Genomic DNA, 27586 nt, shown 5'->3' on the forward strand with positions numbered 1-27586 from the left:
GCTTTTTCTTTCTTGGCTGCTTTCCAGTTTTGCATGAAACCAACTGGTTTTAAAGACAAGAAAAAGATTGGCAGTATCTCTTACCAGACCCATGAAAAGGCCAAAAATCAAGGTGGCTATGATGAAAAAGACATAAGAACACCAAGCAGGAACTCCAAGGGTCACTGTGAAATAGTTGTGAAGATGCTGTAATCAGAAGAAAAAAGTAAAAAGAAATATATTTATAATGAGGACTAAGAATGTTTGAATCTCCCTCTTTACCTATAACTCAAGTCTGTAAATTGTTTCTACTTATATGAGCTCCCACAAAGGTTGTCCAGCGGTTTATGCATCTATATGATTCTTCAAGAACAAGTCAAATTTTACAACATTGAGAATCTGAGAGTAATAATCAAGGTCATATCTAGTAAGAGTTATACTTCCTTGAAGTTCGTGATCAAATAGAACTCTGGTAGAATTGGTTATCTAGTCCCTTCTTCCATCCTGAGATTTTTTTGGTTGCTCTGCCCTAATAATTTATAACCTTAATTTTTACTCATAATATGGCATCCATAAAAAATTAAACTTCTTGGGCCTTTACCAATTTTTAAGTAGAGCTAAATTACTACTTACGGAACATCAACCATTTAAAATGTCTCCGTGCTTCCTTTTCTAATCAGACTCTTATTGCTCTACCCTCACCCATCCTTAACAACTTTCCTAATCACCATAAAACCTGAATGTAATAATAGAAGAAATTTTCCAGTTAATTCATTATGAACAAATAAGATTTCATCAGTCTTCAAATAGAGCGCACATCCCTTCTTGTTTACTGTCCCCTGGGACTCTATTTGATGCCAAACACTAAAAACTAAGTGAGGAGATACAATCTTAGCTAGAAATTATTTACATGCTAAATCATACAGGAATTACAGATATCAACCTGCTAGTCTGGAGTCAAAGCACATTTATATGTGGACTTGCAAGAGCCATGCTGCCTCATGATGGCTTTGTGATCATCTATTTTAGGCTCTTACAGCTTCAAAAACATTCACTAAAAAACCAATAGTTTCATGATTTTGTTATGTCTATAGATAGTTTTATCTATAAAATTACTGAGCACAGGATGAAATGGCTTCAAGCTAAATGCCACCAGCAAGCAGATATAATGACTGAATGACTTGCCTAGAACTGATAAGGTTGATGAAAATGAGGCCAAGATTCTATTTTAATTTAATATGTCTCAAAACCTAAGTTACTCGACTATCTCCCATTGGCTTCTCAGTTTATAACTGTCAATACAATTAAATAATACATTTTATTCTGGCTTAATTCAGAATAATAAACAAAAAAGCTTGTTAACTGATCTAGAATAATCTGAGATCTCTTCTCTCCAATTTTTTACCCAGCAGTAGAGATATATCTAAAGACTCATCAAGTTTTTAAATACACATAATCAGTGTTCAATAAATATTTATTGAATAAGGAAAAGATACTAGCAAATCCTTAAACTATTCATAAGAAACACAAACAACTCTTGATTTGAAAAACTGTCATCTGTCCTCTGTTGATGGCACTGGTTGTCACTCTGTCTTTAGCCAGGGCAATTATTTATTAAGAATAATCTAGTATTCTGCAGCCCAAGTAGGCAAAAGAGGTATTTGGGATACAAAAGGTTGTTTCATTCAAACTCTGTTCAATGGAAGTTTTAAGATGCATTGCACAGTTCTCTACTTTAGGAAATTTTGTATATTGAACATAGTTTCTTTATGCTTTTCTTGATTATTCAATGTCATCATCAAGATTAAACTGTGTAATGTGCCAAAGAATTAGAAGACATGGAAAGCCAGTATTCCTTTGTGCTGATCCATGGATGTATGAATTCTGGCACTTGCCTCACAAGTAATATCTGTCCATATAGTTGGAATGAATAACAGCATCCAGTTATAAGTCCTTCTGGACACTGTCTTGTGCCCTTTTGCAAATTAAATGATTTAAGAAACCCTCAAGAAATTTTCTAAGTTATTTTCTAGGATTCAGTAAATTGTGAGCCTTTGAATCACTGTGTTCTGAGCCACAGTGCTTTCAAAAACATCCTCTTATTATAATAGGTTCCACTTCAATTTTCTGGTATCAACTTACTCTATAAAGGGTTTATTTGAGCTTCTTAGAGAAACTCTGCCATCTTGTGGTCTTTTTAGGTGATTATTACTAAAGCCTCATTAATCAAGTGGTGTTCTCACAACTGCAGCCACAAATCTTTACCTGTTTACTTTGTCTGAGTCCATGATGGTTTCAGAGTACCTTTAAGAGTATTAGGGTTCCTGGTACTAGGCACTTGAAGTTTTGCTGTATATATGTTTCCAAGTAATAACTGATTAAAACTGATCTAGTTCAATTTTAGATTTCTGTGTTTCCTTTCGTTGCCAGGCAAAGTAACAGTTTTCATTTGTGGAAAATACTGACCTAGTTCAATATTATATGTGCTCATTACAAGGAAGCATCCTGTTGTTTACTTATGCACGAAGATGTCACCTGCTGGGCTCAATACCTTATACTTTTGCAATAGGTAACTGAATTAGAGCTAATTTTTGGCTACATACATTTTGGTTACATACATTTGAATGAGAGAACTAAATGAAGAATAAACGAGAAGAACATTCCAACCAGTGGTCAGATGGATTTAAGGAATGGAGCCAGGCCAAGGCGTCCAGGGGTCAGAGGTGGAGCCTCCTCTCCCCAGGGAGGCCAGCACGCCCTCTGGGATCTGAACTACTGCAGGTCAGGTTAAATCCCGCCCAAGGGCACCAACCATCCAGCCCAGCGTTGCACAGTCTCATTCAGAGCTGGGCTGGCCCCAAAGGACAGAGAGCCTTTTGAATTTAAATCCCATCTGCATCACAGGATATACCCTGAGGAGTTTGGGGACGATCCTTAAACCCCTTTCAGACACAGATTAGAATCCTCAAAATATCCTCCCTGTGTGGGAGTAGCTCAGAAAGCCTTCTCCAGTGATCGCCAATGGCTCAGTTCCCCTTCTATGTTCTACCCTTTCAATACCTCCAACAAGACACAAATCTGCAGCCTCTTGTAGGCTCGAGGGGAGATGACTTGTGGATGGGCACCATCTCACTGTAATATGGTTCCAGATATTTTTACAAAGAACAAAAAATCCAAAAACAGTAAGAGAAGAGACACCACCATCTAAAACACAGGGGGATGTTTTAGAGTTTTATAATTCACTCTGGTTCTTCTCCAGTCTAAACATTCATGGCCTTTAATTCTCATCATGAGACATTTATAAAGCATTAAATCTTCTCCATCACACAGAGTGTCCTCCCAAGACTGTAGCACACCTTACTGGAACTAAAATTTGCCATATGCCTGCATCTTTTCAGAACAACAGTAACACTGAGGAGAGGTATTAACTTACATCCTATATTCGCTCAGTAAGCAGCACAAATTCAACAAATAAAGTCATGCTTAAATACATTCAAATGCTAAACCTAGTTAACAAAAGTGCACATTGTACAACTGTCATAAAACCCTATTTCAATCCTATCAACCGTGGTTAAAAAATAAGTGAAAAAAGATAAAGTATTTCTTGTTGTCTAATCAGCGGAAAAAGTAAAATAATGATGACAACAATGATTAATGAATATAAGTAACAAAAAACAGTTCTCAAGTACATGATAGGCACCAGGTTCTATGCTAAGCACAGAACAACTGTCTATGGCAGGGAAAACAAATGGGTTGGGAAACATACAGCGGGTGGAGAACAGTGACTTATTTCCTGGAAGAAAGACACTACCTCTCGAGTCTCTGCAGCCAACTGTAAAAAGAGATGAGAAGACACGAAGGCTGGGCAGCCTGTGCACACATGTGCTCTAGACACAGGATTCCGAACCATGACTGTGGCACCAGCCTTAACAGCGGTGCTTCCCACGTTCAATCTCTGCACATCATTTTCATGGCATTAGCCCTGCCTGTACTATCTTTGAGACTATTAACATTTTTCATTAAGTTGAGTCACTTTTAAGTTGATTAAAATTTTAATGACATTTTATATTGCTACTACAGACAGAATATCAGTATCAATTCTGTACCTAGAAGATGTCTACTCTTTGAGAAACTTCTCTTGTACATCTTGCAGGCTTCAGTGAATCCTGTGAGGTGGGCAGAATGTCAAGACTATACATGAGGATAGGAATTAGAGTTAAAGTGGCAATGACTTCTATGAGTTTATTTAAAAATTAAAATATATAAGTGGATACCATCATGACTGGATTTGAAAGACAACTGGAATTTTGGTGACAGAAAGAACCCTCCAGATTATCTACTCTTGCCCTACACTGTGGTATAAATTACCTATCAAGGATCCCTAGGATTCTAGGTGACAGCAGGGAACTCACAGGACCTGGCTTATAAGGCTGTTCAAGGAACTTCCTCACCTCAAGGGTTTATTCAAGCAAGAACATATGAGAGATCAATACAGAGTTAAGAAAGCCAAATTCAGACCCAACAAAATCCCTGAGTTCATCAGAACTCAGCTGTGTGGGTGTCATCACCAGGTGACCTGGCATCCTGAGGACCAGCTTTTATCTCCAGGATGCCAGACCCAGCAAGCTGGCTTCAGTCCTAAGGAAGAAACTCAAGGACTTTAAGGAATCACTAGTTCAGTAGGCTCTGATCTTCTAGACATTGCTCTTCTTTTTGTTTTCTCTTTTTCATTAGAGAAAACTTAGAAATACAGAAAAAGAGATTTAAAAAAATCAGCCACTATTTCAATATCAGAGGTAACCATTGTTGATATCTGATTAATTTCTCCCTAAGGCATTTTCCTATATACACACAAACTCCATATAAACAAAACACTACACAAACTGCTTTGTCATCTCTTCCCCCACTTAATAATATGCAATTTTCCCTATGGAAGTATCTACATCTAACTAGCAACCCATCCACGGGACACTGTTGCTGAGAAAAGACTGACTCCTATCTGTCTATGCATCCACAAAAACCTCAGTATGGTAAAAGAGACTGTGGATTGGCATCAACAATCTTGCCTCACTGGCATTAGCCCCTCTGCGTCTTTCTTTCTTCCCTGTTTTTACCTTCTTCCTCAGAGTCTTTACATTCTTTTAGTTCCAGTGCTGTGTTTCTTCTGTTCACTGTTAATACACTTGCACTACAGTTTTATATTATCTAGACTTGAGTTAAAAACAGATTATGTTCCCCACAATTACATACTCAACATTGATGTGAGGATCTTGGGCACGGGAGAAGAACCAGCTAAATAAGCTAACTGAGCAGCCAGGTGGTCAGCTAGGAGACCGGGCTCAGTAAGTATCAGTAGTTCTGTAAGGACAAGGCAAACTATACCTAGAGGTTGCAGTGGGAATCAGAGACTGATGCATAGCCGAGAACTGGGTCACACCAGGCCAGAGATCATACCCTCTGAATAAGAGGACAAGGGCTGAATTCTGAAAACACAGGTGGTGAGAGCCCTTCCCAGAGATTTGATGAAAGGCTGGGGACTGGTTTCTAAGAACAAAAGAAATTACAAAAGTTTGTCAAGAGGCTTGGGGAAACCAGATGCTGATACAGAGGGTAATACCAGATTTCTATTATAGATATTTAAGGTAATGTGTACACATATGAGGAGACTAAAATAACCTACAAACCTACCATCTACATTCTTTTAGTCATGTACATCCCCACCCCGTCCCCCACCACACATACACACACAATCTACAATCAGGGCAAATGTATTAGTGACCCCAATAAATATAAATGGACTAAGTTTATCAGTGAAAAGAATTACTTCTTGCTATATGCTTTTTAAAAGAGTCACTTAAAACATAACAACAAAAAGGTTGAAAGTAGAAAAAAATATCCCAGGTATGCATTAACCAGAAAGAAAAAATAAGGTATTAATATTAGACAAAATGACCTAATAGAAGGTAAAATGCAATTGCTGTGTGTCAAATTCTATAGTTTATCTTATAAAATTGTATTTTTTGTTCTTTTTAAAAATATCTGGAAAGTCTAAATACACATATATATAAAATATATAAATATCATATATACTTTACTTCTCAATCCTAATAAGAACATCTTAATTGGTTATTCAGAGATGGATCATATTCTATTCTCCAAATGGCCTTTTCTCTGCAGTCCTGTACATCCACACAGAATCCATCCATGCTGCCCAAGGCTGTGCACTGTGCCTACAAAGATAAAACATCAACTCCTGGCCTCGATGTGCTCCAAATGCCACACATTGTAATCATTTGCATGACATGATGAAAAATTGCAACTCCTTGTTTATCAGCCAAGCTATAAGAGGTCTGAGCAATCATTTATCTTCCCTGGTACTATCTTTGAAAATAAAACTACTCTTTAACAATGTGTGAAGGTCACAATCAGCTTCCATCTAAGCTCTTCTTAACCCTCAGAACAAATTCATCTCTTGACCTGCAGTTATAATAGGTTCTGTGCTAAGATCTTGATGATGATTCCTCACACTTATTAAATTATCCTCTTGGATTAGATGTTATATGGTTATAAGGTTTTCAGATAGCTATCAGAATATATGACTCCATTGACCTATAGTGTCAAAATACTGCAATAGGCTGAATCCCTTACTCTCAGTTCCTGGTTTGCAATTCGTAATTCTCAACCTTTGAATAAACTTCTTGCCAATATTACGAAAATATCAGAAGAAAACCATATGAAACTCAAACTATCTGAAAAGAGGAAAAATGTTAGTTATTGTTTAATATGATATACAAATGTCAAAAAAAAACAGTTAACAAATTTTAACCAAAAAAGACTGAATCTAAGTCACCAATTTTCTCTCTATTTTAAAAAACAAACAAAAAAAACCCTAAAGTAGGTATCTCACAAGGCAGGAAATGTAATACAACTGAGAAACTGGGACACAAAAAATTGTTCTTAAATTTCCCTAAACATACAGTAATATGCATGAAAAACAGAGAGTCTTCATGAGCTCCCTGAATATTAAGTTCCAAATATGATGCATGACCTATAATCATAGCTTAGAAAAGACAAATATAGGCAGGGACTCACTTCTAAAGATCTTTTGAAATACTTTAAGGATATATATTTAATTCCACAGCAATTTTGTCAAATCTGGTAGGATTTATTAGTTCACTCTACATGTAAAGAGGAGCAAAAGCTTATGTGATACATTCAAGATTATGTAACAGTTCAACATTTTAACCTAAATAAGTTCTAAGTCACTGAAAGGACTCAGTGAAATGATACAATCATACATATCAGGGGCTCTCTTCCTTAAAGGGCCACATCATAAATATTTTAGGCTTGTGGGCCATATGATCTCCATCACAATTACTCATCTCTACCACTGTAGTGTGAAAGCAGTCACAGAATACAAGTAATAAGTGCATGTGACTGTGTTCCAACAAAACTTTATTTACCAAAAAGGGCGGCCTGGCCCTCCCACAAGTTGGCTGATCCCTGACAAATCTTTGATCTGTAGGGAGATTACAACAATGGGAAAATAAGATGAAGTGAAACCACATAAGCCCTTTCAGCTTTGTTAAAAGGATTCATTACCAATCTAAGAAAATATGACTTTGACACAGTAGTTACAGGTCCCTGTCCAATTTATGTCCTTAGAAGGATACAAAGACACATTTCCACTGTGAGCCCATGTAAGAGTAGTTGTGTGGCTTAAAAAGAAAACGGAAATTATAAAACCATTTATAAGTGTTATTTTCCAATTATTTAGAAGCTACCTTCTCACTCTTAAAAAACCCCTCTGCCAATATAATAATAAAGGGCATATTTACTCACCCATATCTTGCCAGAGATGCTAAAAAGACCAGCCATTCCAGACATCCTAAAAAAATAAAGAGGAGAACCACTGGTGATGTATAGTATTAAAAAAAACAAACACAAGATTCAAGTCACAAGGACTACTCCTCCACTTCTTGCAATACATTGCCCTCTCTCCTGGATTCACTTCCATCCTTACAGAGCTTAGACCCCATGGTCACCATCTGAATTACTCTGCTGCAAATACGGTCAAGTCCCTGATCCTTTCTCCCTGCATGGTGCATGCCTGGCAAAATCCCTAACCCTGAGCAGCTGAATGTCTCTGGGGAAAAATCACGATCTCCCCTCACAGCCACAAACCTCAGCGAGCCCTCAATACGGCCCAGTCCCACTGTAATCTTTTAGGCTCTTACCTGAGATGATAGCTCATATCCTTTTCTCTCCCTTCAAACTTTACACACCCTCCCCTCCCCATGCACTCTCAGCTAACAAACACTCCTTGTCAATGTCACTGCAAAATCAGAAGCCATTATGTGATCTCTCTTATCTTCCCAGCAGCAAATCTGAGCCTGGTGTACAACTGCATCCACCTTCTCCTATTGCAACAGAGAAAGTCTACCTGCCTGACCACAGTCCAAACCCTCCACTCGTGCCTTGGACCCCATCCCTTCTGTCTTGCTAATGACTTGGTTTTTCCTGTCATCCCATTTCCTGCATCAGCAATTTCTCCCTCTCTGCTGGATCATTTTCATCTGCATGAAAACATGTTCTACCCTCTCTCATCTTTTGAAAAGAGCATCACTGGACCTCAGATGGCCCTTCAGCTTAGCTTCACAAACTTCTCCAAAGAGAAGCCTACGCTTGCTGCTGCTTCTTCCTCACCGTATCTTTAACCCATTCAAATCTGGCTTCCATCCCCACTACTGCACTATCACTCCTTGTCAAGGCCACAGTGACATCGCATTGCTTCACTCAATGTCTTTGTCTCAGACTTGATCTCCCTTAACCCCTTGGTAACATGGGACACAAGTGACTATTCCCTCCTTCTTGAGCACCTTTTACTTGGCTTCTAGGAAACTGTGTACCCTCGCCTGTCCTCCTGCCTCACTGGTACTCATTTTCAATTTCCTGTTGCTGACTCCTTCTCTACCCAACTTCTTAACTTTGGAGTGTCTTGTGGCTCAGGCCCAAGCCCTTTTCTTTTTCTCTCTCTCTAGGTGATCCCCTTCTTTCTAAAACTTTAAATACCATCTATATGCCTTGTATTTGTGTTCCTGAATTCTCCATGGAGACCCAGCTCCATGCATCCAACTTGACAGCTCTACAAGGAAGTCTGCATCTCAAACTTTACATGTCCAACACTGAACCCTTGATTTTCTCTTGCTCAAATCAGTAACTGGTACCAAGACCATCAAGTTCTCAAACCAGAAACCAAGGAGTTTTGTGTGTGTGTGTGTGTATGTGTGTGTGTGTGTGTGTGTGTATGAATCTTCCCTCTCCTTCACCTGAGCAAAGTCTACCTTTAAAACATATTTTATTTTTAATAGTAAAACAATGATTAAAACATTTTACAACTACATTTACATCATATACAAATCTAAATTTCATTTAAAAGTATCAATTGATAGTGGTGTTGGATTCACATTAGCAATCACTACATGATCAAAGAGTGTGCTTTCCTTTGCTTTATTACACAGTTATTTTTATTGAGTTAACTACTCAAGTTTCAGACTGCTTTATTTTTTTTCTCCAGGTATACTCCTTTCTTTAGGGCTCCTAAAGCTTCAAACAATTGTTCCTTCCTATCTTTAAACTCAGTCCTGTCTCAGTTTAATTCAACATCTATTAGCAGACAATGATTTCAATCTTATTCTTCTTAGCTATTATTATGACATACTGGGAAACAAAAGAGGCATCAAAGAAGCTTAACATTTACCAAGTGTTTTTTATTTATTAGAGGCCAAGATTAGCACTGAATCTCAGTCTTCAGGGAAGAGCTGCGAAAGTGAAAACTATGATCTCATCTTCCATTTAGAGACTAAAAAGCCTGCTGTAAGTGGGCTCTGAGTGATGCTAAGTTTAATCACCTGGTTAACCAGTGATTGAGACAGACCTCTCCAGTGGAAATGCAGTTTTCCCTTGGTAATGGGTAGGTCATTTGTGGGGTGATATGTTGGCACCATACGAATACCCATTACCCCACAATCTTCTGCCCAAGAGTTTTACATCTATTGATGACAATGGCCCTGGTCGGCCATCATGCTACTTTCATGCATCCACTCCACACGATTCCTATAACATTTAATAAACTGTAATATTATACTTATGTTCGGTATTCGGAAGGCATCTGAAGTTGTATGGCACTTAATTTAAAAGGCTTTAATGGCCTGTTCAGCAGTCACTTGTTAACAGCAGAACTATAATTTTATTAGCGCCAGCTTCCAAGTCTGTAGTGGTTCCCAACTTTGGCTGCTCCTCAGGCACACGAGGCTGCCCCACCAGTACCAGTGTAATCAGAGTCTCTAGGATGGCAGCCAGGTGGCAGTCGTTTTCAAAAGTCCACAGGTGATTCCCCTGGACAAGCAAGGATGCGAACCACTGCTCTCAATCATAGTAATGGCATTTCTTACCACTTCAAATTCAGAAAGGTAGAGCTTTGGCGAGTCAATAAGCTGGCTTTACAGTTCTCTGAAAATGTGAAGAAACTGCAACACTGTCAGTTTCCGCTAGAAAACTAGTGCTCTTGAAACTCATAATTCCTTAAGAAGAATCCAACATCACAGACGTTAAGCCACACTGCATGATTTTTGGGAAATCGAGTCCAGAATAAGGCATGTTTTCTGCCCAATTCTCAAAGAGATCACACTAATATTGTATAAGTGATTAAGAAGGGCCCAGACCTGGAATCCACGACAAAGAAATGAAGCTGATAATTTGGTGGAGGGAGCAGAGACGGCAGCAGCCTAATTTTGCCTACGGGGTCCAAAAGTGGCCTCAAGTAAGTTTCCCTCAGAGAAGAAACTGACATCAGCATGAAATACTAATGATACTCAGATATTTCAAATCTATCCCTAAGCCATTTTTTCCAGCCAGAAATTTACTGCATTTCCCAAACTACACAAAAGTAAAAGTTTCAAATAAGAGCCCAACCATCAGTCATGTCCATCTTTCTGGCAAAAGTCACACAAAAGGATGATGGAGAGAACATCTTTACAACAGTTACACACTTCAAAACCACAAGCACCCAACCCAAGGGCATGTTAGCTAGAATTATGTAAGATTCACCTTTTAATCATGTCCTGTGTCCTGCCAGGTCCAGTAAGGAGGGGTCTCACCCAGCTGGTAGGCCAGGTGTGACAGTCAAGCTCCTCCTTCCCCCACCCCCACCCCCGGCCCCCTGCCTATTGATGAATGTCCCTGAGGCTGAATGTTGAGAGGCGGGAGCAGACAAGTGGCCCAGGTGGGCAGCGGGAGGAAAGTCTTGTTTGTATAACAATGACAGTGACGCTCATGACAATGGGACTGCTCAAGCTCAAACCGTGTCAACAATGAGGATACAGAGCCTTAGCAAGACTGAAGACATGAGAATCTATTTGTTGGCCCTGAGCGGGCAGCAGCCGGAAAGTGAAAGTGCCACTGGATCCCTCTCCCTCTCCTCTGCATTATAGCTCCCATCTTACCTGGTCCATCATAAGGAGGGAGGCTGGGTCAAAGGGTGGCCCAGAGTGGCAGGGATGCCAGGAGGGGACAGAAGGAGCTCTGGGGTGAGGAGTGAAAAGAGAGAAAAGCCTCACAGGCACTCCGGCCACCAGCTGTCAGAGGTTCTCCAGGCCAGGCCAAACTACAGGTAGGGAAGCCCCGAGCAAGGGGAGCTGAAACCCGAACACGGTCAAAGTGATGACTGAAAACGCTTAATCCCTCTGTCAGTCAAAGAAAAGCTGCTGTGTCTTCAGCCCCCATCACTAAGGAGGCCCAGCACATTATTGGATTCTAGGTACTGGAGAAAAATGCATGCCTCATTAAAGAGGCCTTGCCAGTCACAAGGAAACAGAGCACCCATGGGTGCAGGTGCCTGGCCCTGGTATCTCAGTTTTGCATGAAGGGGTGGCAGCTGCTCTTTGGGGGGAAATCTCTCTCACTTCACCACCTGAGGCAAAGCTGCTGGCAACAGGGTCTCCATTTAGAGGCTCCCCTGAGTGCCTGAGGGGGCTCTCCTAAATGCCACCAGTGATGTGCACCACAGCACCGCCACTGTTCAACCTCAGCACCCACTCTGCACGGCCACCAGTGGTGGCCCCGCTCAGCAGGCAAAACTCAAGGCCATTCTCACTGCAACAGGATGAGGCCAACCTGCAATGCTGACCTCAACCACGTCCCACAGGAGGAAGTCAGAATCTTATTTCAGTCTATTATCTATTATAACCCGTCCAAAGCAGCTTAGAGCAACCTGCTAATTTTTGTCATCACCAATAATCACAGGGAGAGAAAGGCCACCCCCACCCCACTAGAGAGGCCACTCCCACTACCTGCAGCCCAAAGGGGCACAAGGCACTTCAGTTAGGTTTTGCAGCCCCCATTCCATTGGTCTGGGTGGGGTCAGATGGGTATAATAATAGGGCATTGTATTTATGATGTTTAAAAAGAGTTCTTACCTTTAACAGACACATACAAAAATATAATAAAATGACACATTTGGTATCTGTTTCAAAACAATTGATTAAAAAAAGCTATAATTTGATGATCATTATAGGTGGGTAAAGGGTACATGGGGCTTATTGTACTATTTTCTGTACTTTTATGTATGTTTGAAAGTTTCCATAATAAAAAGTGAAAAAAAAAATTGAGTTCTTGTACAAAAATATAGAACAAAGTGGCTCATACCATTATGATTTGTGTATGATTTATACATGTTACAAGCAAAATAACATGTTGCCTTAAAATACTACCAGAATATAATAAGGAGAAAAATGCAGATGGATGAATTCCTAAAAATGCCACACATCCACTGGTAGCTACAAGTTCCAAATTCAATACATCATTCCCAAGATAAGTTAAAAGGCAAACATTTTAAAAGGAAGGTCTGAAAAACATACATTTTTCAAAGGATCACCTGTAAGTTTAAGAATTAATTCCAAGTTTTCTACATTCTCAGAACTCATAAAGTCTCAAAAATCCTGTGGATCAGTCCCTTTTCCAGCCCACTTTCCAACCTTCTGGAATATGAAACCTGTACACCATCCAGTGACACCTCCAATTAACAGCTGGGGTTGCCACGCTATACTTCTCGGCTGAAGGCCCAGATTCCTACCCAAACACCTTGCGCCACCATGGCTTCTTTTTAGCAAGGTCTGCAAGGTCCAGTGACTCAAAATTTCCCTCAAAGTCTCCTTAACTGGCTGCGGCCATTTTGGCAAGCTTGTCTCACGATGACCCCCGCAGGGGCCTGGCGCGGTGGGACGTGGAGTGGCGGGCGTGCTGCCACCGGCACGAGCTGGCTTCCAGCACGTGGGGCAGATGTTTAAAACATATTTTGGATCCACCCATTCTCTCCATCCCCACTGCCACCACGCTGATCTGCACTGCCACCATCCCTGGGCTAGACTCTGAGACAGCCTTCTGCCTGTCTCACCTCTCCACGCGGCCTTCCCCACTCTCTGCTCACCACGTGCGCTGCTGACATCCCAGCTCCTCACTGGCCACAGGCCTGCACGACCTGCTTCCTGCCCTCCTCGCTTTCTCAGTTTACACTACTCTCCCTCCCTTTCACTGGCCACCTTTCTGCTCCTCAACACACCAAGCTCTTTCCGATTTGGGGCCTGTGCGGATGCTATACCCGTTCCTGGGAACGTTCCTCCCCTGCTCGTCACCTGGCTGGGCCATGCTGTCTTTAGATCTCACTTGCAGTCCTCCCCTCAGAGCGACCTCTCCTAGCCCCCATCTAATGCAGGGCCACGCTCCCACAGTTAGTCCCTGACTTAGTAAAGGTTTGTTTTTTGTTTTTTTCTGAACAGTCCTTATCTAGACTATGATTCTTTACATCCTTAGTTTTCTTCTTAATCTGTCTTACTTTAAGTCACCCCAGGAGAGCAGAGGAGTCACATCTGTCTTGGTCACTGCTGAACATCTAGCACCTGGAACAGTATCTGCATAAAATCAGTGCTCACATATTTGCAGAATGAAATGCCACAGGTGAGCTGCTTTTAGAATAAGCCATGTATTTCCTATAAATGCTACCAGATTACTTACTCCTGAAATATGGCATGATTTGACCCTATTTCAGCAGGGATAGTCCTTACACTTATATATACTAATATATAAAATAATTATACTAATAATTATATTATTATAATATACTAATATAAAATTAATTACAAATATGACAATTCATTCAAAATTAAAACTGTGAAAAAGTTATTATGGCTTGGCCTTATCTGTCTCACCAAGCATTATACAGTTTGCCATTATGGCCAAAAGTTACCCCAGCAGTATTCTGCTAGGCAGCCAAAGACACCATCAGTCTTATTTTCCACACAGATACATGAGCAATTCCTTCATGAACTATAATTCAAGAAACAGTTGCGGGGGCTTCCCTGGTGGCACAGTGGTTGAGAATCTGCCTGCCAATGCAGGGGACACGGGTTCGAGCCCTGGTCTGGGAAGATCCCACATGCCGCGGAGCAACTAGGCCCGTGAGCCACAACTACTGAGCCTGCGCGTCTGGAGCCTGTGCTCCGCAACAAGAGAGGCCGCGATAGTGAGAGGCCCGCGCACCGCGATGAAGAGTGGCCACCCCTTGCCGCAACTAGAGAAAGCCCTCGCACAGAAACCAAGACCCAACACAGCCATAAATAAATAAATAAATAAAATTTAAAAAAAAAAAAAAAAAAAAAAAAAGAAACAGTTGCTCCTCTATCTTATGAATAATTTATAAGGAAGGAAGGATGGTAAATGGTGTTCAATACCATATTTTGTAAAGAGAAAACAGGTGACATGGTGCAAAAGTTAGAGGAGAGGATTTGTGTAACCCACCTGAATCTGGGTTCCCAGTATCCTAACAACCAGATGAAACGTATGTGAGTCACAAAACCAGAAACACAACATGGGCCAAGCATGGGCATGTGTAGTCTGGGTAACCAGAAGTGAATATGAAGAAAAATGCAGACTGTCAAGGTCTATGGGTTGTTAATTGTTGTTGAGACCTTCTGTTCTATTAATAACACCTTGTCATTAAAAAACAAGTTACGTTAGAGAAGCCGGGGATTTCCAGCCAGTCAGAGGCTCAACTGATCGCCACTTCTTCTCTAAGATATAGTTCTGCAGGTCTTCGTAGACTCCTGGGCCACGGTAACGGCGGAATATCCCATCTTTTGCACTATAAATTATAAAAACAAATAGAAAATAAATCCATTAAAATATCAAGTATTACAGACAATGAAAATGAAAATAACTACTGGTTTTACATGTGAACTCCACTCTGAATTTTAACGTGGCTCAAATGAAGAAAAAGAAACATTATAGTTAGGCACAAGTCAGAAAGCATGCATAAATACTTATCTAGTACAAATGAGGAATTCCAAAACAGAGAGTATTAAATATTCTATTTTATTACTGCACAATTTGTGCAGTAATAAACTGCAAAGACTATAAGCAAAGTCCTTGGCACCGTCTAATCTGCCAAGTTACTTTTTATTATTTTTGCTACCAATTATTCCGATTTTTCTCTAATAGCAGCAAAACAGCAATTGTTATCAAGTTTTAAAAAAATTGTATCCACATTTCCAAATCTATGTCATCCAAGTCCCTCCTCTGAAAATTAACAAAACGCCTCTTAGTCTCACATACGCCTTTGGTCTTCCCTCCCTCTCCCTTTCTTGCCAGTCAAGCTTCCTAGAGGAGGAGTCTACACTTGCCATCTTCTCCTCTTACATTACTCATTCAATACTCCTGCACTCGGGGGTCCTGCTTTCATGACTCCATGGAAACTGCTCATATTGGAGGTCTCCAATGACTCTTAAGCACCGTATCCACGGAGCACTTTTCTGCCATTTTTCCGGGGTGTGTCATTGGCACTGTCCACTACTGAGCCCCCCTTCCTTCCTCCCTTCCCTTGGCCTTTATGACATGAGCTCTCTGGACTTCTTCCCACTACTCTGTCCATCCCTTCTCAGTTCCACACTCCCTGTTTTCCTTCGCAGATGTCCTAATGGTGGTCAACTCAGGTTCTATCCTTGACCTGCTTCTCTTCCCATTGTATCTATTTCTCATTGTCTATATTTCTACTGTTATCTAAACCCCAGTATGTATCTCTAGCCTAGATCTTTCTTAAGAGCTTTAGATCCTGACATCAAACTATCACCTAAACTTCCCCATTTGGAATTAGCATAAACCCTTCACATTATCTTCTCTATTCTGGCCTCTATCTTCCAAACTTCACCTTATTCTAACGGCTCCTCAAAAGCTTTCACTAGTTAAGAATGGCCCGTTGGTAAGTCATCACAGGCTCCTTCTTCCTTATGACTAATCAATCACCAGTTCCAATGATCCCATCTCCTAAGTATCTCCGGAATCCATCCCTGTCTTTCTCCTTCCCCCCCCCGCCCCCACTACCTAAGCCTCTCTAGCCCCATCACCCAGGATGATCCAGCTGTATCCCATGGGCCAGCCACAGAGAACTAGTTACAGTTCTCTGAAGGTATCTCCTTTTCTCCTGGGCTTTTCCATGATACATCCTCTATCTGGAAAGGCCTTCTCTACCTTGCCTGCTTAACCTATTCCTTCCTATCTATTAAAAATCATCCCATCTTTTACATCATCAGAAAAATCTTCTTTGACCTCCTCACCTATTTGCTACCTGAAATTAGGTTCCTTTCTCTGCAGCACCCCGAGCATCCCTCTCTTCTAATCACTATCATTCAGTGCAGACCAGTCTTTCTCCCTTCAAATGCTAAGCTGAATGAGTGACAGTTATGGAAAACAACTTAGAATACTGGTACACATCTACTTATTTCTAATCTTTGCAAAACCAGAAAATTATTTGAACTTACTGAAAAAATGCTGGGAGTGTAGTGACAAAGAAGCGGCCACTCAAACCTACAAGAAGCATAGACAAAAAAGTTACAAGTCAAACTCAGACTAAACCAAGCACCTAACTTAAGGTGCAAGAACAAGCAGCCTTGAGCTTGTTCTTACAACCACATTAGTAAAATCTTTCCCATTACTGAATCACATTTAATATTTTTTTAAAATAAATTTTTACCCATTTTTATTTACCTAATACTTTCTTGTAACTGACATACAACTTGCTTATCTTCGATGTTTTAAACTGGAGTTTTCTGGCTTGTGTAATACTTAGAATTATATGGTGGCTGAAAGGATAGGTTTTAGAGACATGCAATCTGGGTTAAACAACTAAATTCTCCATTTACTAGCTTTGTGTCCTTAGATACATTACTTAACCTTTCTGAGTCTTGGTTACCTCATCTGTAAAATGGGGATATAAAAGCCTAACTGAATTGTTCTTAAGTTATATTAGATCATTATATCAAGTGCGTAGCACATAGTAAAGGACTCAATAAATAATAATAGGTATTATTACATCAGTCATACATTTAAAAAATAATAAGGAATACGAAATAATAAGTTATGTATAATCTTTGCACATTTATAAAATTGCAAGTACTGTCAAGGGATTCTATGTACATTAAATAGATTTTTTTCAATTTGTCTTGGCAAACCTTTACTGAACACTAACTACATATCAATTGTTATGCCAGGTACACGTGAAGACAAAGATAAAGAAAACCCTTAGTCACTCAGCAAATATTTACTAAGCGCCTTCTTTGTTCCAGGGACTGTGATAACTATTCAAGATACAAATAAACAAAAACAGGTACAGTCTAGTGGCAGAGGGAAAAACTTAATCAAAATAATCACAACCATGACTACAAACAGAGATAGATGATATTAAGAAAAGGGGCATGCAACAAAAACCTGAATGATATAGGAGTAATGAGCATAATGCTCTATAAATGTTTACAAATAAATAACATTTATGTGGGCACCAAAAGTGAGTAAGCCTGGTTCTGGCAAAGAGAAGCAAAGCTGAAGGCCCTCTCTGGCCAGCGTGGAAAAATGAGACATTATTTTCACCTTTCTCAGCACTTCTGCTTTTCCCACTGAAGAACAATCTGGACAAAATCAAATAGCTATTCAAATAAAGTGGCTCAAATTTTACATCTCTCCTGTCTCGCTTGCAATTTGAAACACTGAAGCTTTACTTTTAATAACACGGGAAATTTGCTTATACCCATTCTATAAGTTAAATCTATATTCAGTATAATAATTTATTAATTAATGATGAGTCTTCCCAAAAAACAATTACTATTTTTTTCTGATATCAAACAAAGTAGACTCTAAAACATCCCTATGGCACTTAAAAGAAAAGATAGTATTCTGAAGGAAATAAAAATCAATTTACAAAAAGAAACATTTACTACATACACTTATCATTGTACATCTGGGGGAAAAACAAAAAAAGGTTGTACTGGCAGTTACAAAAACACATGTGACCTGAGAAGTCCACTGAGGGTTTAACAAGCATGTTCACCTCTAATGTTGTTTGGAAATACAGCCCAGCAGGGGAACAAGGGTATCTTTTAATAAATTTCCAATGCTAAATTACTAGGGGAAAAAGCATTGGTAATCCTAAACTATTATATGCTTTAAGCTTAAAATAATTATTGCAAACAGTTTCATCTCATTTCTCTCCTAGCTAGAGATTCTTATGACCATTCAAAAATTTTATCTAAGGAGTTACAGTATTAAGGAATTATGCTTTGTTTATATGTCCTTTTAAAGTAGAATGAACAGACAAATAGCATCCCATCACTACCTCAAGTTTCTATTTAGATTTTATTTTTATCAGAATAAATAGGATTCCTAATAAATGTTAGGTATCACTGAAAGCAGTATTTTTAACTTGTTCTTCAAAATCCTTCATGTGATCTTGGTCATCATTGGCCATGGCAGTAAATAAAAAATAAATAAATCTTAAAAGTCGTTCATAAAACATTAAATTATACAAAATCTTAAAAGTAGTTCATAAAACGAAAAGACAACCCTCAGAATGGGAGAAAATATTTGCAAACGAATCAACGGACAAAGGATTAATCTCCAAAATATACAAGCAGCTCATGCAGCTCAATATTAAAAAAACAAACAACCCAATCCAAAAATGGGCAGGAGACCTAAATAGACATTTCTCCGAAGAAGACATACAGATGACCAAGAGGCACATGAAAAGCTGCTCAACATCACTAATTATTAGAGAAATGCAAACCAAAACTACAATGAGGTATCACCTCACACCAGTTAGAATGGGAATCATCAGAAAATCTACAAACAACAAATGCTGGAGAGAGTGTGGAGAGAAGGGAACCCTCTTGCACTGTTGGTGAGAATGTAAATTGATACAGCCACTATGGAGAACAGTATGGAGGTTCCTTAAAAAACTAAAAATAGAATTACCATATGATCCAGCAATCCCACTACTGGGCATATACCCAGAGAAAACCATAATTCAAAAAGACACATGTACCCCAGTGTTCACTGCAGCACTATTTACAATAGCCAGCTCATGGAAGCAACCTAAATGCCCATCGACACACGAATGGACAAAGAAGATGTGGTATATATATACAATGGAATATTACTCAGCCATAAAAAGGAACGAAATTGGGTCATTTGTAGAGACATGGATGGACCTAGATACCGTCATACAGAGAGAAGTAAGTCAGAAAGAGAATAATATCGTATATTAACGCATATATGTGGAATCTAGAAAAATGGTACAGATGAACCATTTGCAAGGCAGAAATAGAGACATAGATGTAGAGAACAAATGTATGGACACCAAGGAGGGAAACTGGGGGGCGGGGGTGGTGGTGGGATGAATTGGGAGATCAGGATTGACATATATACACTAATACGTATAAAATAGATAACTAATAAAAACCTGCTGTATAAAAAAAAAAAAAGTAGTTCATAAAACACATTAAATTATACAATATGAATTTCCAGATTCATAAGCCAGCTTACCTGGGGTTAAACTCCACTTCTGTCTCTTATTAGTTTTTAATACGAGACAGTTAATTTAAACTCTCTGGGCTTTAGTTTTCTTATTATAAACGGGCATCACAATTTCTATCTTGCAGTATTGTAGTATTAAGTGATTTTATATTTATGTAGCACATAGAAAACAGGGTCTGATATATAAGCACTAAATAAATGCTATTAATTTCTTTATTTAAATCTCTGATTCAAAGTTAGAATAAAATAAGAGGATGTAACAAACACTAATTTAGTCTTAAGTGCTTTGGAAATTGTGCCTTATTTTGGGTAACATAACTTAAAATTTTATAAATAAATGTACCCATGAAAATCAATGCAAAAATAAAAAAGAAACACAGTGATGGATGGTCTCTGAGATTTCTGCATCTTTCTCATTCAGGCTAGACGGTACAACAGCACACTTGTTCCCCAAATGGCTACATTAAAGGGTTTAAGAAATTTATAGTTTTTGATATGAATGTCTTCTAACTTTTAATACTGATACTATGAAATGTTAAGGGAGACTTTCATCATCTGAAAAGTTAAACCATGACCACCCTGGAACAGAGAAGCACCATGTGAGGTTGTGGCTTTACGATTTAAAAACAAGTATGGATCTTAAAGAATTATAACAGGGCAGCAGCTCATTTCAAGGTTTGCATAATGGTTCACTGACACAAACTTCAGAAAGTATGGAAGAAACAAGCACACCTCAAATACTTAAAGAGACAAAGTTTGACTGCAAGGTCTCCCAAAATTTCTACAGTACCTTTTATACTTTAAGGGTAACATCCACTTTAAAATGAAGACTGCACTGCAGCATAAAATGGCATTAATCCAAAATGCAGAAAAATTTTTAATTTCTTATTAGCAAGCTTATCTTAAACACATATAGCAAAAGAAAAAGAAGAATTAAAGATTAGAGAAATAAAATTTATGGCAGGGAACTAATTTCATATGCAAAAGCACAACAGAAATTATTTAAATTTAATATTAAGAAAATGGGGACAGCTACCAGCTTTTGTTCTATCATATATTAGCTGTGCTATTTTAGGAATGTTACTTAACCTCTCTGAGCCTCAGTTTTATGAGTAATAATATATAAATAGTTTGCTCTTCCTAGGATTGTAATGAAGCTAAAATGTATGTAAGTGCTTAACACAATTACAGGCTGAAGTAAATGCTTACTAAATGTTAGTTATTATTTTTTTTAATTAATTTTTATTAGAGTATGGTTGCTTTACAATGTTGTGTTAGCCTACACTGCAGAAAAAATGAATCAGCCATACACATACCGATATCCCCTCCCTTTCATACTTCCCTCCCATTTAGGTTACCACCGTGCATTAGGCAGAGTTCCCTGTGCTTTACAGTATGTTCCCAGCAGTTGTCTGTTTTATACATAGTATCAATAACGTATATGTGTCTCCCAATTCCTCTCTCCCCACCCCTTTCCCCCTTGGTATCCATACATTTGTTCTCTACGTCTGTGTCTCTATTTCTGCCTTGCAAATAAGATCATCTATACCATTTTTCTAGATTCCACATATATGAGTTACTATACGATACTTGCTTTTCTCTTTCTGACTTACTTCACTCTGTATAACACTCTCTAGGTCCATCCACGTCTCTACAAATGACCCAATTTCATTCTTTTTTATGGCTGAGTAATATTCTGCAATGTTAGTTATTATCACCAAAGACAGAAGTAGAAGGAAAACAATTAAAAAAAAAAAGTAGAACTAACCTTACCTTTGAAATTGAAATAAAGTTGTCAGTATAATAGAATACAAAAGACTAAGTTTTACACTTATAAAATTAAAATATCAACACTAACTAAAGTACAGTAAACTAAATTGTCTTCTATAATAAATTAGTGGCTTTAAAGACAACAGTTATTCTTGGCCATGGTAGGGGTCTGGTTTACCTCTCATCTAGTGCAACAGCCATGGGCGTTCTCTGAGCAGCTGCTCTTTTCCTGTCTTGGACAACTAAGCTCATCCGCATGCAACAGAAGGTTCAAGTATATACTCATTAAATTTAATTTTCCAAAGTCAACTCAACTGAAACATCATCTGGCCTATGCAGTATTAAACAGGCAATATAATGCAATCTAATCTAAGGCCTGTGCTCTCCTTGACTTCTACATCTCAGCTGTAAAAATGCAGTGTCTTTATAATCCTGAAATCTTATTTTCTATTTCAAATACCTAAAAAATCTCTTATTAGATATACCAATGGAAGAGTTACAGGCATAACTAAAGAGTATGCATGAACACCTCAAAAATTCTTGCTTTCCCTTCTTCTTAAAAAAGGAATGAAATTATCCCTTACTAGCATTCCTGTGCACAGCAGCCCTGATGAAAGATACAGTAATGCAGATCTGTATCCAAATATCAATCTGTATACAGAAATATCTAGTAAAGAGCTCAGCCATGGGGAAAATAATATCATTTCGACGGTTTCCCACTCATTCAGTAGGTAAGATTTTGCAAAAATGAAGTAAATACTTAAATAGCTTCCAAGAATAGGGACAAGCTGCCCCAGAGGTTTGCCACATAAGACATGTTCTCTTCATTCAGCTTTCAGGACCCCCTACTTCTCCATCTCCTTCCTGCTTCACTGGCTTCTCCTTTCCTGCTGCTGGAACTTCTTTTCTTCTAAATGTTGGAATGCCCCAGTTCTCAATCCTCAGAACACTTCTCTGCACACACTCCCTAGGTAATCTCAATTCGTCCCTTTGCTTCAAATACCATCTACACTGATGATCCTTAAATGCCTATCTCTAGCTCACCTCTATTCAGATTTCTATCAAACATCTTGAACTTAAACCCTGTCCCAAACCTGATCCTCCTTCAGTCTCCTCCATCTTCTTTCTTTTCACCAAGTGCTACAACCAATCTACTGGGAAATCCTTTAGGATATTCCACCCAAATGTCGTATCTCCAATCCAGCCACTTACCACTGCTGCAACTAGTCCAAGCCACCATCCTCTCCACTCTGGGCTACTGCATTAACCTCTGAACTTCTCTTCTTGCTTACACTTCCGACCTCCTACAGACAATTTTTCACACAGCCAAATAAATACTTTTAAAATATGAATCAAATCATGTCACTCCCGTGCTCAAAACCTTCCACTAGCTTCCTATCTATCATACTTGGTATAAAACCTAAACTCCTTGCCATGGCCAACAACAGCCTAAATGGTCTGGTCCCTAGCTCCTTCTCCAGCCCCATTTGTCTCAAGGACCCCACTGGCTATCATATTGTTTCTCAAATAAGCCAAGTACTCCTACCTGCACATGCTGTTTGCTCTGCCTGGAATGCTCCTCCCCTAAACCTTGTTGAAATTCATTTCCTTAATTTGTCAAGACCTACAGTCAAACAGCCCTTCCCTGGACATCCTATTAAAATAGTGGCTCCCACCATTTTCTACATTTTTACCCTGCTTTCTTTTTCATCATAGCCCTTACTACCACCAGACATTATTTCCCATTTTTCTTTTGTGATTGTTTATCCCCTTCACTAGAATGTAAGCTCAATGAGGAGCCAGGTCTTTTCTTCCTTATTCACCTGCACCATTATTTACCTGCATCATTCGTCTGTATCACTGCTATCCAGAACAGGGTCTGGTGCATGGTATCAACACAAAAATTGGCTGCATAAACATATTATTTCTAAATGCTATTAAAATATTATTTGAAAGCATTAGGTTTGTAATTTAAAGTAAAATTATAAACATAAAATAGTATAATCTAAAGTGAAATATTCTCTAGGCCACTCAGTCATGTGTGTAGAATTTTGGCTCCTAATTTTTACTTATCAGTTACAGGTTTTCAGTTGTTATCATTTAAAAGAATTCTAGAGCCTCTACTTTAAAAAAACTGAGACACAAAACAACCACATTTTGTTTTTTGGACTTTGTTTCTTCACTATTTTCATAGGACATCAGACCAAAGACTTTTTTTCTTCTTCTTAGGTTTTATACTTATATAAATACTATGAGTCAATGATAAATTTGCTTTTAAAATATTTTGTCATAATCAATTTCTCCTACTTCATTATCGAAAAAGCATTTCATCCATTCACAATGGAAAAATAGTTTATAAGTCTACATTTTAGGAGGAAAGACAGTATTCAGTTAGACTTTAGATCTGTGAATCCATCACAAAGCTAACTGTTTAATTCGTTTAATTCAAATCATGCTGTGAATTCACGGCAGGTATGCCAAAAAGCTGAAATGGGAATAGGCCAGCTGCATTTCTAAGAAACTCATCATAAAATGTGTCTGGTGCCCACAAATTAACCTGATTTCATTGGACTCAAACGATTAAAAACACAAAAACAAGTTTACCACAGATATGTCATTGCAATGATTTGACCTCCAAGCAGGAAAACTAATTATAATAGCCCAAATCATGAACTAATAACTATAATTGTCCATCTCTAAATAGCAGATAGGCAGAAGTGGTTTTGTTTTAAATGCTTAAAAAGGTGCAGGCTTGAGTACTCATGGCTTGTAATAGAAATCTCTCTCCATGGGTTTGTCAACACATAGATCTTAATGGACACCATTCATTTTGTTGTCCCAGTAACTGGTAATTCGTTATTTTGTGTTTATTGAACTCACAGTTATTACAGAGAAGGAATAGCTACATTTCCACACCTACCATCTTTTACCCCCTTGTGAAAGGATGCAATAGGTAGAAATTAAATGTAGATAGGAAAACAATTACTTATAAAGTTTCAAAATAGTCAAATTTGAGATTTAAATAATAAAAGCCCAACTTTTCTCAATTTATATATAATACACAAAGTTACACAAAGTTATTTTTAAACTATAAATACAAATTTATTGTGTGTATCTTTTCAGAATTAAAGTCTCCTTTATCTCCCTCTTTTGAAAAATTATATCATTAACAACTAATAAATGTAGATGGTGACAGAATTAGAAATTTACCATTCTGGAGCTCTTAATAAAATATTTGATTCAGGTAAGATCATCACAGATCTTAAAAGCCCAAAGTATCACCCCACAGATTACTTTCCAGCTACAAAGTGGGGTCTTTTCTTTATAATTGAGATGTTTAGTGTCATCACCTTAACCAAATGATCAAATTCAACATCACTAATAGTGACAGTACATGTCTTATGATGGGATACAATATAAAGTCACAGCATCACCTTTCCATGAATGTCTAATCCAAATCATGCCTTTACACTGAAGTTCAAGTTTACAGAAAATATAAGAACAAGTTAAATGTCACCATAAGGAAACATCTAGGCAAATCCTTGGCCTGTTCTCTTCAGAATAACAATGGCATAGAAAAAATGGAGGACTATTCTAGATTGACAAAGATGAAAAACACATAACAACCAAATGTAATTGGTGAACCATGATTGGATCCTGGTTTAAAAAACTATAAAAAGTCATGTGGGAAATAATTAGGGAGATTTTCATATGCTGAAGTATTGAAGAGTGAAGTCTCATGATGTCTGCAACTTATTTTCAAATGACTTAGCAAAAAAAAAAATATATACACATATGTATGTGTAAATACAAACACAGACAGATGCAGATATGCTAAAATATTATCTTGATTTTAGGTGGTTAGTTCATGGGTAATCAATATTCTAGTCTTCCAACTTTTCTGCATGCTTGAAAAAATTAAAATTAAAAGCAACTAACTTTTGCATTTAATGTTCAACATTTATAGTACCTGGTTCTTGAATGACATCCACCTTCCCCACACTGATCTGAAGTATTTCACCATTCTTTGCAAAAGTCTCCCATTCTGAATCAGTCTGCTGACAGGATGGACACCAAGGGGCATAACTATAAAAGAATAATAGATAATCAATATACATACATGAAAAATATCTGTAAAACAAAATAGAGAAATAGAGTATTTAAACTGACAAAATAAATTCTTAACTAAAGGGAGACACAAATGCAAGTTTTCCCAAAGTCATTAGACAAAGAAAAACAGAAGCACATTTCCCTCCTAGAATTTAATATAAATATTATGAATATCAATTCCCTGGGAAAAAATTAGCCAAAGTTTAAGATTTTTCACAAATTACTGTAATACTTAAAAGTATTTTATTTCAATGTTATTGCTACAATCAACCCAAATTTTATCACCTTCCAGATAGTTTTTGATATTTGAGGGTGAACACTGTTTTGAAAGTGCTACTAAAGGAGAACAATTTTCACAAGGGTGCCCCTAAACTAGCCAAACCAGTTTCAAATCCATCAAAGCTACAAATCTGATGAGCAAAGACCACAAGATCTGCTAGTGGGTCCCCAAGAATGAGTCATTTCCAAAGATCCGGGCAGTTCTGAAACATTTCGAGAAAGAAAGCAGAAGCTATAGGCTAAACCAACTCTACTTGACACTTAAGAATTAGAAGAACCTGTGTCTTCAATCAGAACTCTGCTTTTTACATTAATTTTTTTCATTCAATAAACATGAACTGAGCACCAACCAAGAAGCTGAGGCTACAGCTGTGAACAAGACAAATGTGCCTCCTCTCCTTAGGGAGTATACAGTCCAAAGAGGTAATTACAAACCAGGTGGCAAATGTGAGTATAGAAAAGATGCTATAGAGACACAGACGCTGGGTGATCTCAGAAGGGCCCAAAGAGAAAGGAGCAACTGTACTAAGATCTAAAGGAGAAGAAACAGTCAGAGAGGGATCAAGGAATGTTCTAATCTAAGCAGAGAGAACAATATGTGTGAAGGTGCAGAGTACTGAGCATTTAAATAAAGTTGTATAAAGAGTTAGCACTCTATCTGAAGCTCCAGGGTTAGCCCTAAAGAGGTAAGAGAATTATGATCAGATTCACATTTTGTAAAACTCACCCAGCAGTTCTGTGGATAATGGATCAGGGAAGAATACGATGGAAGCAAAGAGAAGAGGTGGAAGGCTGGCCCTCTCTAGCTCTATCTTTAAAAAAGACTAGTATAGCCAATTCCAAGATCATTCTAAAAGGTCATTAATCTTCCCATTATAGCTCACTGTCCAATCCCTGAGGTCCAGGAGACATGGACCAGAGAACATGGTCCGAGAACAATCTGCTGACATGACATCTTTGAATGTGGATTTTTCTATAAACACTTGTATCCCTACATTTCCAAGGCAAAGTACATCCTGGTATACAATAAGTGCCCAATAAATGTTTGCAGAGGGGGAGATTAACCAAGATGGCGGAGTAGAAGGACATGCTCTCACTCCCTCTTGCGAGAGCACCAGAATCACAACTGGCTGCTGGACAATCATTGACAGGAAGACCCTGGACTTCACCAAGGAGGATACCCCACGTCCAAGGACAGAGGAGAAGCCACAGTGAGACGGTAGGAGGGGCGCAATCAGAGTAAAATCAAATCCCATAACTGCTGGGTGGGTGACTCACAGACTGGCGAACACTTATACCACAGAAGTCCACCCACTGGAGTGAAGGTTCTGAGCCCCACGTCAGGCTTCCCAACCTGGGGGTCCGGCAACGGGAGGAGGAATTCCTAGAGAATCAGACTTTGAAGCCTAGTGGGAATTGATTGCAGGACTTTGACAGGACTGGGGGAAACAGAGACCCCACTCTTGGAGGGCACACACAAAGTAATGTGTGCATCGGGACCCAGGGGAAGGAGCAGTGACCCTGGGGGAGACTGAAC

General features: G+C 38.6%; 1 protein-coding gene across 1 annotated transcript in view; it reads right to left on the reverse strand.

Moving 5' to 3' along the window:
* TMX4 (thioredoxin related transmembrane protein 4) overlaps positions 1-27586 on the reverse strand; it is a 50967-nt gene that overhangs the window by 10806 nt on the left and 12575 nt on the right. The window contains exons 2-6 of the mRNA XM_036824560.1: positions 25631-25746; positions 16848-16893; positions 15047-15175; positions 7822-7867; positions 85-186 (exon numbers count right to left, since the gene is read on the reverse strand). Of these exons, the coding sequence (XP_036680455.1) occupies positions 85-186; positions 7822-7867; positions 15047-15175; positions 16848-16893; positions 25631-25746 (439 nt within the window). The remainder of the gene's footprint in view (positions 1-84; positions 187-7821; positions 7868-15046; positions 15176-16847; positions 16894-25630; positions 25747-27586) is intronic.

The sequence above is a fragment of the Balaenoptera musculus genome, chromosome 15 (assembly GCF_009873245.2).
Source record: "Balaenoptera musculus isolate JJ_BM4_2016_0621 chromosome 15, mBalMus1.pri.v3, whole genome shotgun sequence".
NCBI classification, from domain to species: Eukaryota; Metazoa; Chordata; class Mammalia; order Artiodactyla; family Balaenopteridae; genus Balaenoptera; species Balaenoptera musculus.